The sequence below is a fragment of the Chiloscyllium plagiosum genome, chromosome 1 (assembly GCF_004010195.1).
Source record: "Chiloscyllium plagiosum isolate BGI_BamShark_2017 chromosome 1, ASM401019v2, whole genome shotgun sequence".
Taxonomy (NCBI): domain Eukaryota; kingdom Metazoa; phylum Chordata; class Chondrichthyes; order Orectolobiformes; family Hemiscylliidae; genus Chiloscyllium; species Chiloscyllium plagiosum.
In genome coordinates, this window is record NC_057710.1 from 12,681,981 (window position 1) to 12,700,682 (window position 18,702).

Below are 18,702 nucleotides of genomic sequence, written 5' to 3' on the forward strand. Positions count from 1 at the left end.
TACATTTATTCTGCATCTTTTCTGCTCTGCTGTAATCTCACCCTTCCTGCTGTAATCGCATCCTTCCTGCTGTATGATGACCACAACTGTTGCCTTGCTAACATTATTCACAGCTCCATCAATATTCAGTGCCTCGACTAATAAAGGCAAAGATCCCTTATGCCTTTGTCACCATCTTATTCACCTGTCCTGTTACCTTTTGAGCATCTATGCACATGCTCACTGAGTTCCTCTGACCTCTATGCTTCCCAGGATCCTAACATTCAGCGTATACTGCTGTAGATGGTCCTCTTAAAATGCATCACCTCACACTTTGGAAAAAAGAATTTAGTCCTATAGTGTTCAGTTCATCTAACCAACCCAACCATATTGTCCAACAGTCTGATGCTTACTTTCTCGCTATTGAGCACTCTCCAATTCTCATGCCACTTGCAAATTTGCTGATTATATCTCCTACATTCATGTCTACATCATTATTGTACACAACAAGCAGTAGCGGCCCAGCATTGAACCCTATGGTATGTCACTGGACATGTGCTTCCAGTCACAAAAGCAACCTTTGACATCACTCTGTATCATTCAGTCAATTTTGGATCCAATTGATCAAATTGCCTTGGATCCCATAGGCTCCTACCTCTTTTTTTTTAACCAGTCACTCATCAAAGTTTTACAGAAGTCCATGTAGCTTACATCAACTGTACTACCTTCAGTTACATGGCAAAAGTGAGGACTGCAGATGCTGAAAACCAGAGTTTGGATCAGAGTGGTCCTGCTCCTCGGATGCTGCCTGACCTGCTGTGCTTTTCCAGCACCACACTGATCTACCTTCATTTACACACCTTGGGAAACTCGATCAAATCTGTCAGATGTAAACTCCCTCTTATAAAGCCATGTGATAGGTCCTTACCACTCCCAGTAGAAATTAATTTTGTCCCTTAGAATTTTTTCCAGTATTTCCCTAGCCCCATTATGTGTCCCACTTGAGAGATGAGGAAGCACTCCGACAAACAAAGGATGATGGAGTTTGAAACTCTTTCACAAATGGACTGGATGCTGGATCAGTTGATAATTTTAAATCTGAGATGGGTAACATTTTTTTGTTGAGCAAAGTTAATGAGGACTATGGGCCAAAGGCAGATATGTGGAGTTAGGCCATAGATCAACCATGATATAGTTGAATTGTGGAACAGCCTCAAAAGGCTGAATGGTCTACTCCTTTTCCAATGCTCTGACCACAGATGTTAGATTCACTGGTCTGAACTTACTTGCTTTACTCCAATCTCCCGTCTTGAACAATAGTACCACATTGGCTGTCTTCCAGTCCTCTGACACCCATCCTTTGTCAGGGTTTGAACCTTAAGGTCAGAGGCCCTGTAATCTCCTCCCTTGTCTCATCCTGGGATGCATCTCATCTGGGCCTGCAAATTTGCCCACTTTCAAGCTTGTTAAATCTGCTAATCTGTCTCTGTCTCTCTCTCTCTGTCTCTCTCTCTCTGTCTCTCTCTCTCTCTGTGTCTCTCTCTCTCTGTGTCTCTCTCTCTCTGTGTCTCTCTCTCTCTGTGTCTCTCTCTCTCTGTGTCTCTCTCTCTCTGTGTCTCTCTCTCTCTGTGTCTCTCTCTCTCTGTGTCTCTCTCTCTCTGTGTCTCTCTCTCTCTGTGTCTCTCTCTCTCTGTGTCTCTCTCTCTCTGTGTCTCTCTCTCTCTGTGTCTCTCTCTCTCTGTGTCTCTCTCTCTCTGTGTCTCTCTCTCTCTGTGTCTCTCTCTCTCTGTGTCTCTCTCTCTCTGTGTCTCTCTCTCTCTGTGTCTCTCTCTCTCTGTGTCTCTCTCTCTCTGTGTCTCTCTCTCTCTGTGTCTCTCTCTCTCTGTGTCTCTCTCTCTCTGTGTCTCTCTCTCTCTGTCTCTCTCTGTCTCTCTCTCTGTCTCTCTGTCTCTGTCTCTCTGTCTCTGTCTCTCTGTCTCTGCTAACGTTGTTCAAAATGCACACCCCACTTCTCTGACCTCTTGACCTACTCTATGGTGAATGCTGATGCAAGGTATACTTTTAAAACCTCCATATTTTCTGTCTCCACATAACTGCTTTCCATAGCGGTCACTAATTGCCATTATTCTTTCCATGGTTAGAAGATTACAGGCTCGCTAGAATGAAGTTCAGAATTAGACTGAGGAGAGCCAGGAGGGGGCACGAAAAAGACTTGGCAAGAAACGATTAGGGAGAACCCAAAAGTATTTTACTCATACGTGAGGAATAAGAGAATGATCAGGGAGAAGGTAGGGCCAATCAGGGATAGCGTAGGGAACTTGTGTGTGGAGTCTAAGCTGATAGGGGAAGCCCTAATTGCTTTTTTTGCTTTGGTTTTTACCAAGGCAAGGGAACTTGTAACTGAAAACCTAAAGGAGCTGGGATACAGTCCTGAACAGATCAAGATTGATGATGTTGATGTGCTAGAAATTTTGGGAAACATTAAGATTGATAAGTCCCCAGGGCCAGACCAGATTTATCCTAGGCTGCTCCGGGAAGCGAGAAAGGAGGTTGCTAAGCCGCTGGTGAGGATATCCTCCTCACTCTCCACAGGAGTCGTACCGGAGGATTGGAAGGAGGTGAATGTTCCTCTTTTCAAGAAGGGTAATAGGGAAATCCCTGGCAATTACAGACCAGTCAGCCTCACGTCTGTGGTTAGCAAAGTTTTGGAAAGAATTCTGAGGGATAGGATTTATGACTTTGGCAAAGCATAGTGTGATTAAAGGCAGTCAGCATGGCTTTGTGAGAGGCAGGCCATGCCTCACAAATCTTATTGAGTTCTTTGAGGAGGTGTCAAGGCAGGTCGACGACAGTCGCACAGTGGGTGAGGTGTATATGGACTTCAGCAAAGCATTTGATAGGGTTCCCCATGGTAGACTCATTCATAAAGTCAGGAAGTATGAGATACAGGGAGATTTGGCTATCTGGATTCAGAATTGGCTGGCTGACAGAAGGCAGAGAGTGGTTGTGGATGGAAGGTATTCTGCCTGGAGGATAGTATTGAGTGGGGTCCCGCAGGGCTCTGTTCTTGGACCTCTGCTCTTTGTAGTTTTTATAAATGACTTGGATGAGGAGATTGAGGGGTGGGTTAGTAAATTTGCAGATGACACAAAGGTTGGAGGTGTCATCGATAGTATGGAGGGCTACTGCAGGCTGCAGCGTGACAGACAGGATGCAGAGCTGGGCTGAGAAATTGCAGATGGAGTTCAACCTAGATAAATGTGAAGTGATGCATTTTGGAAGGTCAAACTCGAATGCTGAATATAGGATTAAAGACAGGATTCTTGGCAGTGTGGAGGAACAGAGGGATTTGGGTGTGCGAGTACATAGATCCCTCAAAGTTGCCACCCAAGTGGATAAGGTTGTTCAGAAAGGATATGGTGTTTTGGCTTTCGTTAACAGGGGGATCGAGTTTAAGAGCCGCGAGGTTTTGCTGCAACTCTACAAGTCCCTGGTGAGACCACAATTGGAATATTGTGTCCAGTTCTGGCCGTTCTACTATAGGAAAGATACAGAGGCTTTGGAGGCAAAGAAGGCTTACCAGTGTGCTGCCTGGACTGGAGGACTTGTCCTATGAAGAAAGGTTGAATAAACTCGGACTTTTCTCTCTGGAGAGAAGGAGGAAGAGAGGAGACCTGATCAAGGTGTACAAAATAATGAGAGGAATAGATAGAGTCAATAGCCAGAGACTTTTCCCCAGGACAGGATTGACTGATACGAGAAGTCATAGTTTGAAGATATTGGGAGGAAGGTATAAAGGAGACGTCAGAGGTAGGTTCTTTATGCAGAGAGTTGTGAATGCATGGAATGTGTTGCCAGCGGTGGTGGTGGAAGCAGAGTCATTGGGGACATTTAAGTGACTGCTGGACATGCACATGGACAGCAGTGAGTCGAGGGGTGCGTAGGTTAAATTACTATATGTTACATTAGAATTAAATCTCAGCACAGCATCGTGGGCCAAAGGGCCTGTTCTGTCCTGTACTTTTCTATGTTCTATCTTTGTTATCATCTTCTTCATTTTTATTCATTTTACCCACCAGTATTTGCTTTCATGTACCATCTTTACTGACTTAATTTAGTTTTCCAGTAAACCCCTTCATAAGCCTTTGAGCCCCCTGTATTTGCCAAAAGCTTTTTTTTGCCTTCCTGAAACAATGCTATACATCTGTTGACATCCAAGGTTCTCTGGACTTGCCGATCCCACTCTTAACCTTTTTCAAGAGGAATGTGTTGCCCTCCACTTTCTCCTTCCACTTGCGCTCCCAGCTGCTCTGATTTGGTTTTCTGATGAGCAGCTGTCCCCAGTGCACTGTAGTCTTATCCTGTCTTATTGTGTTAAAGCCGGCCTTCCCTCCAATCCAAGCCATTATTTCTGGTCTATCCTTACCCTTTTTCCATGTCTGTGCTAAATCTTACGGAATTATGGCCACTGTCACTGAGAGCTCTTCCACCAACTCAGCCACTACTCCTGGCTTTGTACTCCAAAATGAAGTCCAACATCATTGCCTCTCTTGTAGCACCTTCTCCTTGAAAGCTCTCCTAGATATGTTAAGAATTCCTCTCCCACCAAACCTTTTCCAGTTAATATTGGGGAAGTTGAAATCTCCTGTTATTACCACCAAATTACTTTTGAGGTTTGTCGACATATCTGCCTTTCTGTTTTGGTAACCCTAGCCCTATCCCAGGTATTCTTCTAATCGTATGATTGCCTCTTTTCACTTCTCAGTTCCTCCCATATGGCCTCATACGAGGAGCATTCCCTTTATTGCATTAGTTGATTACTTGTACAGAATTGCAACACCAGTCCCATATCCCCAATCTGTCTTGCTTGAAGATTCCATATCCAGGAATAGTGAGCTGTTAGCCACATCAGAGTCCCCTGGGTGGCAATGGTTTCACATCCTCAGGGAGTAATCAATATCCTTGATTCAGCTGCCTTCCTCCCAAGACTGCTCGAATTAGAATAACTACCATCCAGCCTTGCCATGTTTCCTCGTGTCTTAATGTGATATTTTCATTGCCTTCTAGACTGACTTGGATCTTCAGTGTTTGTCCGAGCATCACCCTCTACTTTACCTTCGCTCCACATCACATTCCCTCTGCCAAATTAGTTCACGGTTTCATCGACAGCACTAGCAACAGCCCTACCCTCCTGCTGCACGGACGTTGGATTCTGATGCAACCCCTTGGAATTGTACAAGCCCCACCTTTCCCATAATCGACTCAGTGATTCAGGAAGTCAAAGCACTTCCCTCTTGCACACCAGCCGCACGTTTTTAGCTGCTAATTCCTATCAAGGGGTAGCAGGAAATATGGCAATTAATTTGTATGTGAAAAATGACCTCAAACAGTAATGTGCTAATTACTGGATTATTTCCCTTCCTTGTTGATGTTAATGGGGGATGTTGACCAGGACACTGGGAGAGAACACTGCCAGGTCTTTTATTGCATCCACCTAAGAGGACAAGAACAACTTACCTAAAGGACTGAGACACACAAGTTGCCACAGAAATGCAACGTGTCCTCAGTTGTACCAAATAACTTGGCCCCACCCCAAGAGCTTGAATGTTTTGAAGCTGTTGGTGATAGAGCACACTGTGTGTAAAGACTCGACTTGGAGTACTTGCAGGGGTTGTGCAAAGATTCCAGCCTGGAATATGCCGCTGGGCACATAGCACCGATTCTCCTTCCCCTTTGAACCATGTTCAAATTGCTCAGGTCTCCTGGCATCCATCGCCTGGGCTTCAAACAGTTTCTGACAACTTCTGAAATGATTCTGTCAAACTCACTAAAGCTTGCCTCTGGAAGATCACTTTTTATTGCTTTTATTAAACTAAAACATTCCAGCAACTGACCTCATGTTCTGGCTGGCCTTACTTTGTCGGTGTTGCTTCTGGCTGGGAGAGATGTGAACAAGATGGGACAGAACTGGCACTGAGCTAGAGCTTTTAGAATGCGACTGTGGTCAGTCAAAAAGATTTTGACTTTCCAACCTCCTCAATTAACAGTGGTTGCCTTGATACCTGAAAAATGTTCAGTTTTTCATTAACCCTTCCATACCTTTTTTGTTTTGAAAGAAAGTGTAACGTGTTATTTGAAATTGAGCATGCAAAATAACAATGATTAGAAACTGCATTAAGTTCTGAACAGGATTTGGCGAGGTCGAATTGTGTAGAGTCGTACAGACGTACAGCACAGAAACTTGTCTCTGCAGACCAGATATTGTTTTAACATTGCAGCTCATCGACTCCAAGTGAAGGTTCAGCATTACAAAAAGTGTCAGTCTGCACAGTTGCTTGGGTCATACAGAACATGCTTTTGAAGAATTTTGTTTTGCAGTCATCAGGACTGATTCAAACATGGTAGATATCAAAGGGAGCAGGACAAAATGGTCCTGGCTTCTTCGCACGTGGAATTTGGTTGAGGTGATTCTGTGGAGAATCCATCACAAAATATTGACACTTTTTTTTCTGTTGTTTTTTTTAGCTCACCACCATTTTCTCAAGGTCAGCTAGAGTAATAATGTTGGTCACATCCTTCAAAATGAATTTTGAAACATTTCAAAAAAGCACAATACCCCGAATATTGGTTTTTATCCTTCAGAGGACCAGTCCCTATATAAATGAAAATAAATGTAGATTTATAGCTGGCATATCTGAGCTATATTGCAGTTCCAACTGATCAAGTTAAAGTGGTTGTTAGTGTATTCCTGGTACACGTTGGACAGCATTTGTTGAATAATCCAATCATGGAATCACATTTAATGTAAATCTGCATTGTATTAAGTAAGACGAACAGTGTAGCAACTTATAATTGGAGCCAACAGGTCCAAAATATTACTTTTTCTTTCCCCATACAATCCTTTTTATAACATGCAATCAATGTTGCATTTCAACTTGCATCTTATTGCACCTTTCTGGATCAAAACCATGTGATTCTCAGTTGGACCATTGCAATTATTACTGAAGTCAGCACTTGTGGCACAGTCCAACTCTACAGTCACAGAACCTTCCAGCTATCGAGGCCATTGGGTTCATCATGTATACACTGGGCCTTTTTAAAAACGCTGCCATTGATTCATGTCCCTGCTCAACCCCCTGTAACTATGCAAATTTTATCTCCTGCCTAAAGCAACAAGAAGGTCAGTGTAAATCATTTCTGTACTGTTGTGAAAAGTAGCAAGGACTGTCAAATCAGATATTTTTGACTTGATTTAAGGAGAGCCCATTCAGTCTATACAATTTGATCATTGCTGACCCGTTACAGTAACATTTACCTCCCATAGTGCCACCTTCCAGTTGGAAACTGATCATATTTGTCTTTTCTTATCTGATTTAGTCTTTAATTATTGGTTTCTGCACTGGCTCATTAAGTGAGAATAGAATCACGACTTTTTCATTTCAAGAGCTGGTGATCATTGAAGGGGTATCTTTATGGATTGTGTTGAAGAGCACGGGAGTGGAGACCTTTTCCTATTTTGAGTACACTCCAAAATAAGTTCATATCTTGCTAATATGTGGAAACTGAAGGTGACTGGAATTGTTTTTTTTTTGCCATGATTTGCCATCTGTTGTTGCCATGATTACGTTTTGTAATTTTCTGGAAAATGAAGGATCAATCACCAAGGTTTATTTGAATGAAAGAAAAATCTGTTTCATTCCATATTAAGCTCAAGGGGGAAAACACCCAAAGTGTGACATCGAGCACGCGCACAAAAGCGGGTAATAAGTTTAAAATGGAATGTGCCTGGTACAGAAGAGGATAATAGGAGTTGTGTGGTTCAAGTCCTTGAACTGATATATTCATAATCTGAGACCCCAGTTGTTTAATGACGGACTTGTATCTTCCGCAGTAGTGGAATCTGAATCCTTTTCAGTTCTTGGCAAATGGTTGTTTTCTCAATTTGTATTTTCATCAGATGCTGTATTTAGAGGAGATGTGAGAGCAGGGAGATGGTCTTCCAGTCTTTGCATACAAATCTATTTTCCTTTTTTTTTGCTCCGCTGGTGAAAAGCAGTTCAGTATGTATTCCTAATCTAGGTTCACTTTCTTTCCAAGCTCATTAACAGGATAGCTGAGCTTCCCCTTCACCCAATTTAAGAGGAGGTGATGGCCGAGTGGTATTATCACTAGATTAATCCATGGACTCAGCTAATGTTCTGGGGACATGGTTCAACTCCCACTATGGCAAATGGTGGAAATTGAATCCAGTTTTTTTTAAAAAAAGCTGGAATTAGAGTTTATTCGTGACCATGAATCCCTTGTCGATTACTGGGGTGAAAACCCATGTGGTTCACTAATGTCCATTTGGAGAAGAAAACTGTCATCCTAACCTGGTTTAGCCTGTCCAGGACTCTAGGCTCACAGCGATCCAGTTGAGTCTAACTGTCCTCTGGGTAATTAGGGATGGCCAATTTAATGCTAGCCTAGTCAATGATGTCCTCCTCCCATTACTGAATAAAACAAAATGTGAAAGCGTGTGAATGTACAATGGGAGATATATATTTCTTAATGCTGACTCAGTTGACTGCTTTTAAAATTAGATGGTAATTTCAGTGCGGATGGTTTTGTTTATTCCACATATGTTTACTGTATAAGACTGTTGGTCTAAATGTGTTCATGCTGTCTTCGTATAGCAGGGTATAAATGACCTGTTTCTGGGAGGAGCTGGTCAATTCAGTTCTAGAACATAGAACAGTGCAGCACAATACAGGCCCTTCGGCCCTTGATGTTGTACCGACCTTTAATCCTACTCTAAGATCATACTAACCTATTTACCCTTCATTTACTGTCATCCTATCCAAGAGTCACTTAAGTGGACGGCACGGTGGCTCAGTGGTTAGCACTGCTGCCTCTCAGCGCCAGGGACCCGGGTTCATTTCCAGCTGGGGCGACTGTCTGTATGGAGTTTTCACATTCTCCCAATATCTGCGTGGGTTTCCTCCAGATGCTCTGGTTTCCTCCCATAATCCAAAGATGTGCCGGTCAGGTGAATTGGCCATGCTAAATTGCCCATAATGTTAGGTGCATTAGTCAGAGGGAAATATAGGATAGGGGAATGGGTCTAGGTGGGTTACTCTTCGGAGGTTCGGTGTTGACTTGTTGGGCCAAATGGCCTGTTTCCATACTGTAGGGAATCTTATCTAATCGTCCCTAATATATCTGAGTCTACAGTCACTGCTGGCAGTGCATTCCACACATCCACTACTCTGTGTAAAGAACTGACCTCTGACATCTCCCCAAACCTTCCTCCAATCACTTTTAAATGATGCCACCTCTTGACAGACATTTTGTTTTCAGGGCAGAAATGGCTCTGACTATTTACTCTCTATGCTTCTCATCTTGTACCCCTCTATCAAGTCACCTGTCATCCTCCTTCTCTCCGATGAGTAAAGTCCTATCTCCCTCAACTGTTCTTCACAAGACATGCCCTCCAGGTAAATTTCTTCTGCACACTCTCTAAAGCTTCCACAAGGTATTCCGACAAATTCTGATGAACCTATCCCAACAGTCACTGCATCAGGAGTCAGATCAGTTTTCCTTTGTGTGAATCCAAGGAAAGTGATGGGACCAGACGGAGCACTCAGAGCATACGCAGATCAACTGGCAGAGGTCTTCTCGGACACCCTCACTCTGTCCCTGCTTGTTTCAAGAGGGCCAACATCATCCCTGTGCCTAAGAAGGCTCATGCAGCATGTCTCGATGACTACCGCCCAGTGACCCTAACCTTGGTGGTTATGAAGTGCCTTGAAAGGCTAGTTCAGACATTAATCAACTCCAGCCTCCCCACTCCAATTTGCCTATCAGACTAACAGATCCACATCAGATGCCATATCACTTGCCCTTCACTCCTCACAAGAACATCTTGCTTCAAGAACAGCTATGTAAGAATCCTACTCATTGACTACGGTTCAGCCTTCAACAATATTATCCCCTCGAGACTGATATACTAAACTTAGTCATCTCTGACGAAGTCCCACTCTCTGCAACTGGCTCCCCAGTGTCCTGACCCACAGGCCACAATCAGTGAAGATTGGGAACAATATTTCATCCTCACTATTACTCAACACTGGAGCACCCCAGGGGTGTGAACTCAGCCCCCTACTGTACTCACTGTATACCCATGACTACATCACCAAATACCAGACTAATGCCATTTACAAGTTCGCTGATGACACCACCATAGTCGGTCGAATCTCAGATGGCGACAAAACAGACTACAGGTGGGAGGTGGAAGACCTGGAAAAATGGTGCACTGAGAACAACCTAGCTCTCAATGCCAGCAAAACCAATGACCTCATTATTGACTTTCAGCAGGATGTTACTCATGCCCCCCTACACATTAACAGCACTGAGGTGGAACGAGTGGAGAATGTCAAGCTCCTGGGAGTGGTCATCACAACAGGCTTTCTTGGACTCTTCATGTGGACGCACTGGTTACAAAGGCCCAACAATGTCTCTTCTTCCTCAGGCAGCTGATTTAAGTTTGGCATGATGCGAATACCCTTGCCAACTTTTATAGGTACGCATCGAGAGCATTCTGTCTGGATGTATCACTACCTGGTATGGAAACTGTACCATTCAAGATCGGAGACCGTTGCAGAGAGTGGTGAACTCGGCCTGGACAATCACAAAGGCCAACCTCCCATCTACAGAATCCATCTACCAGGCCCGCTGTCAAGGAAAGGTCGCCAGCATTCTCAAAGATCCATCCCACTCTGGCAATGTTTTTCTATAATCTCTACCATCGGGGAGAAGGTACTGAAGTCTGAACACATGCACCAGCTGGTTTCAGAGCAGTTTCTACCCTACTGTTGTTAGAGTACTGAATGGACTCTAGCTCTTAGCCTATGTTTTGGTTTTTGCCGCTGTTTAACTCTGATCTGCCTGTATTGCTCGCAAGACAAAGCTTTTCACTGTGCCTCAGTACATGTGACAATAAATTCAACTCCATTCAATTCAATTCCACATCCTTCCTGTAATGAGATGTCTAGAACTGAACACAATATTCCAAATGTGGGCTAACCAGGGCTGTATAGAGCTGTAGCATAACCTTGCGGCTCTTAAACTCAATCCCCCACTAATGAAAGCCGTACACCTTCTTAACACCCCTGTCAACTTGGGTGGCAACTTTTGAGGGATTTATGGACGTGGAGCCCAAGATCCTTTGTTCCTCCCTACTACCAAAAATCCTGCCTTTAACCCTGTGATCTGCGTTAAAGTTTGACCTTCCAAAATGAATCACTTCAGACTTTTCCAAGTTGAGCTCCATCTGCCAGCTCTCAGCCCAGCTCTGCATCCTGTCAATGACCCGTTGCAACCCACAGTAGCCCTCGACACTATCCACAACTCCACCAACCTTTGTGTCATCAGCAAACATACTAACCCATCCTTCCACTTCCTCATCCGAGTCATTTATTTAAAAAATTACCAAGAGCGGAGGTCCCAGAACACCTTTGGTCACCAAGCTCCAGGCTGAATACTTGCCATCCATCTTGTCTTCTATGGGCCCGCCAATTCTGTATCCAGGCAGCCAAATTTCCCTGTAGCCCATGCCTCCTTACTTTCTGAATAAGCCTACCATGGGGAACCTTATCAAACGCCTTGCTAACATCCATGTACACCATCTACTGGTCTACCTTCATCAATGTGTTTTGTCACATTCTCAAAGAATTCAACAAGACTTTTGAGGCATAACCTGCCCCTCTCAAAGCCATGCTAACTAATATTTTGTTGTTTGTTGTTCTAGTCTATTGATCTTATCTCTACTGTTAACAACCATATAACTTAGCCTGGTATCTCTTAGATACACCGGTCGTCTTCCATTGGCGTAGCTGTATCATAAACCTTTCTAGTAATTTGAGCCTTATCTGCTGAGGCTTCATGTGGCCATCCTTCACCACTTCGCACTGCTGGCAGTTACTAATAACAATGAGCACCCCAGCAGATCAAAGTGCCCCAACTGCAGGTATCTTTTAGAATGTTTCTTCCTTGTGTTTGAAAAGAAAACTTTAGCCCTTGAACGGTTTCAGGTATAATGACCTGATGATGGAAGTTTTGATAATTTGAGCATTTCATGGTGCATACTTACCATTATCATAACAGATTTTAATGTTACACTTAACAACCTTTCCTACTGAATATGTTCAGAAGGTTAAGCACATACATTGGCGCTCTATGGCAAAATCTAAGAGCCTTAAGTTCAGTATGTGGTCAAACCTGACTTTGGGATCTGTTTATAAGTAATAATCCAAACCATTTACTTAAGAGCGAGCACCCAGCTCAAACTGTTATCTCTCTTGTGTGTGAAATATCAATACAAAGGACTAGAATAGTTAGGTGGTTCCCAATTACAGGAATCCTACTGAAAACAAGACCCAAAGTGAAAGATGTTGTAAAGCTTGAAAGGGTTCAGAAAAGATTTATGAGGATTTTGCCAGGGGTTGGAGGATTTGAGCTGTAGGAAGAGGCTGAACGGGCTGGGGCTATTTTGCCTGGAGCATTGGAGGCTGAGGGGTGACCATATAGAGGTTGTATAATATCATGACGGGTCTGAAAAGGTGAATAGCCAAGCTCTTTTCCCCAGGGTAGGGGAGTCCAAAACTAGAGGTGGTGGGTTTAAGATGAGAGGGAATGATTTAAAAGGGATCAAAGTGCCAACATTTTTATGTGGAGGGTGGTGCATGTATGGAATGAACTAACAGAGGAGGTGGTTGAGGTTGGTGCAATTACAACATTTTAAAAGGCATCTGGATGGGTATATGAATAGGAAGGGTTTGGAGGGATGTGTGTCAAATGCTGGCAAATGGAACCAGATTTATTTAGGATATCTGGTTGGCATGAGTTGGACCAAAGGGTCTGTTTCCAAGCTGTACAATTCTATGACTCTATATTTCTCAGTTTCCCTTTCCTTCTGTCAAGAAAATGTTTTCTTGCACTGCCTCAGATGAGCAGGAATAATGCTTGTCAACATGCATTATGACTTGCCTGTCCTCTCATATGCTTGAGAAAAATCATTGTAAAATCGGTGGATTGATGCTGCAGGTGGTTTGAATATTGGCCCCCAAGAGTTGGAATATTTTGCAGGTTAGAAAGTTGGCCGAGCCTTTCTCTCTCAACCAATTACTGCCAATTTTTTTTTTTTGGATCCTTGACAGCAATTGTATCGAAACGTGTGTAATCTATGCTTTGCACCAAATGGTATTTGCATGGTGGTGCTCCAGTTTGCGACCGACTGGTAATTGGGTGTTCTACTGCTTAAGTAGATGTTTGCTAAAGCATTTTAAAAAAAAAAATACATTTGGAATATCAAAACCCGCAATGGCAGATTCTGTCTGTAATCATTGGAGTTTTAGAAGGATGAGGAGGGAATCTCACTTAAAATTTACAGAATACTGAGAGACCTGGACAGAGTGGACATGGAGAAGATGTTTCCTCTCTTAGGAGAAACTAGGCCCTGAGGGTACAGCTTCAGAGTGAAGGGACGACGCTTTCAAACTGAAATGACAATGAATTTCTTCGGCCAGAGGGTTGTGAATCTGTGGAATGCATTGCCACAGTCTGCTGTGGAGGCTAAGTCAGTGGGTGTATTTAATTAGTGTCTTGATTAGTAAGGGGATGAAGGATTAAGGTGAGAAGGCAAGATAATAGAATTGAGAATTTTATTTCTCATTTATTCATGGGTTGTGAGCATCTATGGCTAGGCCAGCATTTACTGCCTGTCCCTAATTGTCCAGAGGGTAGATAAGAGTCAATCACGTTGCTGTGGGTCTGGAGTCCGGTGTAGACCAGGCTAGATGAGGATGATGTATCTTTCCCTAAAGGATATTTAGTGAGCTAAATGGGTTTTTCCAACAATTGACAATGGATTCATGGTCATTATTAGATTCTTGATTTACAGGTTTTTTTTAACTGAATTCAAATTCCAGCATCTGCTATGATGTGGAGGTGCCAGTGTCAAACATGGGTGGACACAGTTATAGTGTCCATAGGTAGCTAGTGGGGCAGGATCATAGGACACAGAATGTATAGTAAAAGATCAAAGTGTCATACAAGTGATGCAATATATTGAACAAACCTAGATTGCTGTTAAGTCTTTAATCAGTTTTAATGGGGATGCAGGTTTGATTAATTAAATCTCAGAACTTCTTTCAAGTCACATTTGCGAGATAACTTAAAGCTTTATAATTTTAAAAAAGTCACATCTCTGTTCAGACGATGCATTAAAGGTGTGAAGTTAGAGTCTGTCAGTATCCCAATCTTGGACTTGGAAAAAATATTTGGGGATTTATATATTAATTAATTGAAACCTGCTTCCCCATTCAAGTGATTAAAGACTTAACAGCAATCTAGGTTAGTTCAGTACATTGTATCAGTTGTATGACACTTTGATCTTTTACTATGAATTCTGTGTCCTAGGATCCTGCCCCACTAGCTACCTGACGAAGGAGCAGCGCTCCAAAAGTTTGTACTTTCAAATAAACCTGTTGGACCATTACTGAATGTTGTGTGAATTCTTTTTTTAACCTCATCGGCAGGATTTGAACCCAGGTGCCCAGAACATTTAGGGGAGTTTCCGGATTAGCAGTCTTACACTAATACTACTTGGCCATTCCCTCCCCTGTTGTGGGACACCATGATCAAATAGCAGAGCAGACTTGATGGGCCAAATGGCCTAATTCTGCTGCTTTGCTTTATGGCCAAACCACAGAATCTGTATTTCCCATCTTGAGGGTGTGAAATTTGGTTCTTTTATTTCAATGGGGATATAGGAGGCTGCTCAAAAACCTATTATAAGTAATATTGTTTTGTTACTCCGATGCAAAGAGATGGGATATGTTGGGTATATGGTTATTGTGTGTAATAGGTCAAATTGAAATGTTAATATTTGAGATGAATAGTTTTTCTTGCTAGTTGAGGATTTTGAGGACAATTGAGTGAGGGTGGTTTAAATGAAGTTGTGGTACAGATCAGCCTGACCTAATAAATTGTCGGACAGGCTGAAGGAACTGAATGGTTTGCATGTGATGAGAGATACGATGATTTGTGTTTTTATTCTAACAGAAGATGCTTAAATTTCCCCACCCTGCAAGCGCAAAGATTATGCTAAACTTGCTAGATGTCATGTGTAAATGGATCCTGTGTTCCTAATGTATGTGCTACCTTCGTTCTTCTCGTTGGAAGTGGTCATGGGTTTGGAAGGTACAATCTAAAGGAACCTTGTTGAGTTGTTGCAGTCTGGAATTTATAAAGGGAAACCAAAAAAATGCTGGAGATCAGAGCTCTCGTGAAGAGTCATCTGGGCTCAAAACATTAGCTTGCTTTCTCTCCATGAATGCTGCCTGACCTGCTGTGATCTTCAGCATGTTTTTTTTTCCTGTTTTTTAGTACAGATTCCAGCATCTGCAGAAATTATAGAAGTGTTGTTGGGCCCATATTAGGAACATCTCTTGACGTCCCAATGCAGGAAGAATTCATTGGGCTATTTGAATTGTGTGAGAACCGTCATCAGCAGATGGCGATGCTGAGGGAGGCCACTGAACTGGGTAATTGGGGCAGTGGCAGCAAAACATCCAGGAGCATGTGGTAAAAATGAGGGAAGGCAGTGAACAAAGCACTGGGAATAGTTGAATGGTCCATCTCTGGTGGAAAGTGTGTCTTTATACAATACAATATGTGCAAGCAGCCCCTGCGCAGAAGGATCAGACACACAAAGGACATTTTCAACCAGGCATAAATGACAGGTGTAATTTGTTATGAGCCAGGCCTACCCCCTCAAAACATTTTTAAGCAGGTAGTCCAGACCGTAACTTTGCTACCCGTTTTAGGGAAGTGTATAGTGGATATTCCCGGAGTGAATTAGATGGTCTGATTGCCAAGTTTTAAACAAACGGAATGCATCTATAAAATTACAGAATGAAACACACAGAACAGAAAATAGAATACTGGATAATTTATCCTATCCAAAACCTGACAGGTTATCCCGACTTAATGATGCTGTTCTGAAAATACTTGTCACAGTCCCAGTAAACACATCCCTTAGCACAGAGTAAAAATGAAACAAACCAGGACTGACAGGCTCAGAGAGAGAGAGGCAAAAAGAAACTGGCTGAACTTGCCCCAGCCACCTTTCATCACACACATTGCTGCTGAACTGAATCAAAAACTCTAATCGAAATGAAGGCGATTATACAGTTTTTTTTTTAAAAAAGATATTAAAGCTCTAGGCTTGAGACGTTATCTGTTAGGGGTAAATAAAAAGGGCCCCAATAAACCTTTCAAATTCAGTCTAGTTGGAGCCCGTCCAATTACCCCCTCTCGGGGGGCGGGTGGGCGGGTGGGGGTGACATTAAAAGGCATTGTAACCTTGTAAAAAGAACAGAATTGTGACAAATTCTATTAAAATACTCTATGTTCCTTGTTGAACTCTAACTTCCCTTCACGTTTATAATGGCCTGATGCCAATCCCTGTTTTGTGGTCTATGGGCTGTCTGGGTGTTGAAATCTCTCCTTACGCTAGGAAGGTGTTGAGATGTTGACATGATGATTACAGAATACACAAGGTTTAGAGTGGACACATAACAAATGTTTTCAAAATTTAAAGGTTGTGTGCTGACCACTTGCAATGGTTGAATCTACGTTGAGAGAATTTAGTTCGAGTATTACCATTTGGAGAAAAAGTGGAAAAGCTAATATGCTTTTGCAACAAAGAGCTAAGATAGGGGACAATATCAATGTTTTGAAATTAAGTATTTTCCAAGGATCAGGTGATCTCTGAAATTTGATTTTTAGGTTTTCTCAACTCGCGTCTACTTCTTTTGCAGACTAATTGGTAAATGAATCCACACAATTTTTCAGTAACTCCGTTGTCACATGGTGCAATGATAATTAAGCTGGATGGAAGACAATCTGGGTCTGTTTTCATCCAACAAAATTAATAAAAGACTCTGGAGGAGGGAGGGTAAATTGTCTTTAGTCAAAAGTACAGGCACAATGGATCGCGAAGTCATCTTTGCTGCAAATTTCTTTATTTCACTGTGTGGGAATTGAATGTATTTGATGTGATATCCCTCGATCTCTATCACAGTGTTGCCCCCTACAGGACTTATCATCATCTTTAGCTGCTCTGGAAAAGCTTGAAATTTCTTCATTGACTGGTGCCAATTTATTCTATATCTGTAGTGAGTTTGAAAACTGAGCTAACTATTTTAACATTATACATTCCCTTATGTTTTTGGATTAGTGGTGCTGGAAGAGCACAGCAGTTCAGGCAGCATCCGAGGAGCAGCAAAATCGACGTTTCGGGCAAAAGCCCTTCATCGGGAATAAAGGCAGAGCGCCTGAAGGGTGGAGAGATAAGCTAGAGGAGGGTGGGGGTGGGGAGAAAGTAGCATAGAGTACAAAAGGTGAGTGGGGGAGGGGATGAAGGTGATAGGTCAGGGAGGAGGGTGGAGTGGATAGGTGGAAAAGAAGATAGGCAGATAGGACAAGTCATGGGGACAGTGCTGAGCTGGAAGTTTGGAACTAGGGTGAGGTGGGGGAAATGAGGAAACTGTTGAAGTCCACATTGATGTCCTGGGGTTGAAGTGTTCCGAGGCGGATGTACCTTTTCCAACCAAAGATATAATGTGGAGTTAAGTAATACATAAGCCATGATCTTATTGAATGGTACATGGCTTCAGGTGGGGAGTTGTGGGATAAATAAGTTACCGGTGTGCAAATATTTTGAGCTCTTTGGATGCTCCCTTTTATTGCATCTTATTCATGCTTCCTGGCGTTTAGAGTCGAAGAGTGTGATGCTGGAAAAGCACAGTAGGTCAGGCAGCATCCGACCAGCAGGAGAATCGACGTTTCGGCCTTATGCCTTTCTTCATGTATTGTTTTCATTCTCCCTCATTTGCAGAAAAGTACAAAAACTGCCATTGAGGTTGGAAGAACCTTTGCCACAATGTTCGCCGACATGAACTTCCGCCAGAAACTCTTGGAAGCCAAAACGAAGGAGGAGTTCAAAGAGACCCTAATTCTTCAACGGCATCTGCTGACTGTAATCCACAGGGAACCTGCCAGCAAAGACCATGCCAAGATGGAGGAAAAAAAGTCCCCACAGGTACCAGAGTTTGTACTCATGTCAACTAGACTTGGCACTCTACCAGTCTTTTCCCCAATGCCCCCTACTCTCCTTCCCAGTTTGTCGAGAATCAAATAAAAGTTTCATTTCTTGGGCACCATTGCAAATAAACCTGGGAGATGAATAATTGGGATTTTTTTTAAAAAACTATATTTGCTTTTGGGAACTGTTTATTTTAAAGGTGACATAAATGTCTTATTGTTTGGGGTGGTGAGATAGAAAGTTATGGACTTTAAGCCTCTGACCAAACATGTCTGTTCAAATTTTACTTTAGTGGTGCTGGAAGAGCACAGCAGTTCAGGCAGCATCCGAAGAGCAGCAAAATCGACGTTTCGGGAAAAAGCCCTTCTTCAGGAATAAAGGCAGAGAGCCTGAAGCGTGGAGAGATAAGCTAGAGGAGGGTAGGGGTGGAGAGAAAGCAGCATAGAGTACAATAGGTGAGTGGGGGAGGAGATGAAGGTGATAGGTCAGGGAGGAGGGTGGAGTGAATAGGTGGAAAAGGAGACAGGCAGATAGGTCAGATCATGGGGACAATGCTGAGCTGGAAGTTTGAAACT

General features: G+C 42.8%; 1 protein-coding gene across 3 annotated transcripts in view; it reads left to right on the top strand.

Moving 5' to 3' along the window:
• The window catches only part of slc4a11 (solute carrier family 4 member 11), a 250,006-nt gene that overhangs the window by 157,317 nt on the left and 73,987 nt on the right, over window positions 1-18,702 (top strand). For all 3 annotated transcript variants that reach the window (XM_043696718.1, XM_043696837.1, XM_043696795.1), the window contains one exon: window positions 17,921-18,124. In XM_043696718.1, coding sequence (XP_043552653.1) covers window positions 17,921-18,124 — 204 coding nt within the window. The remainder of the gene's footprint in view (window positions 1-17,920; window positions 18,125-18,702) is intronic.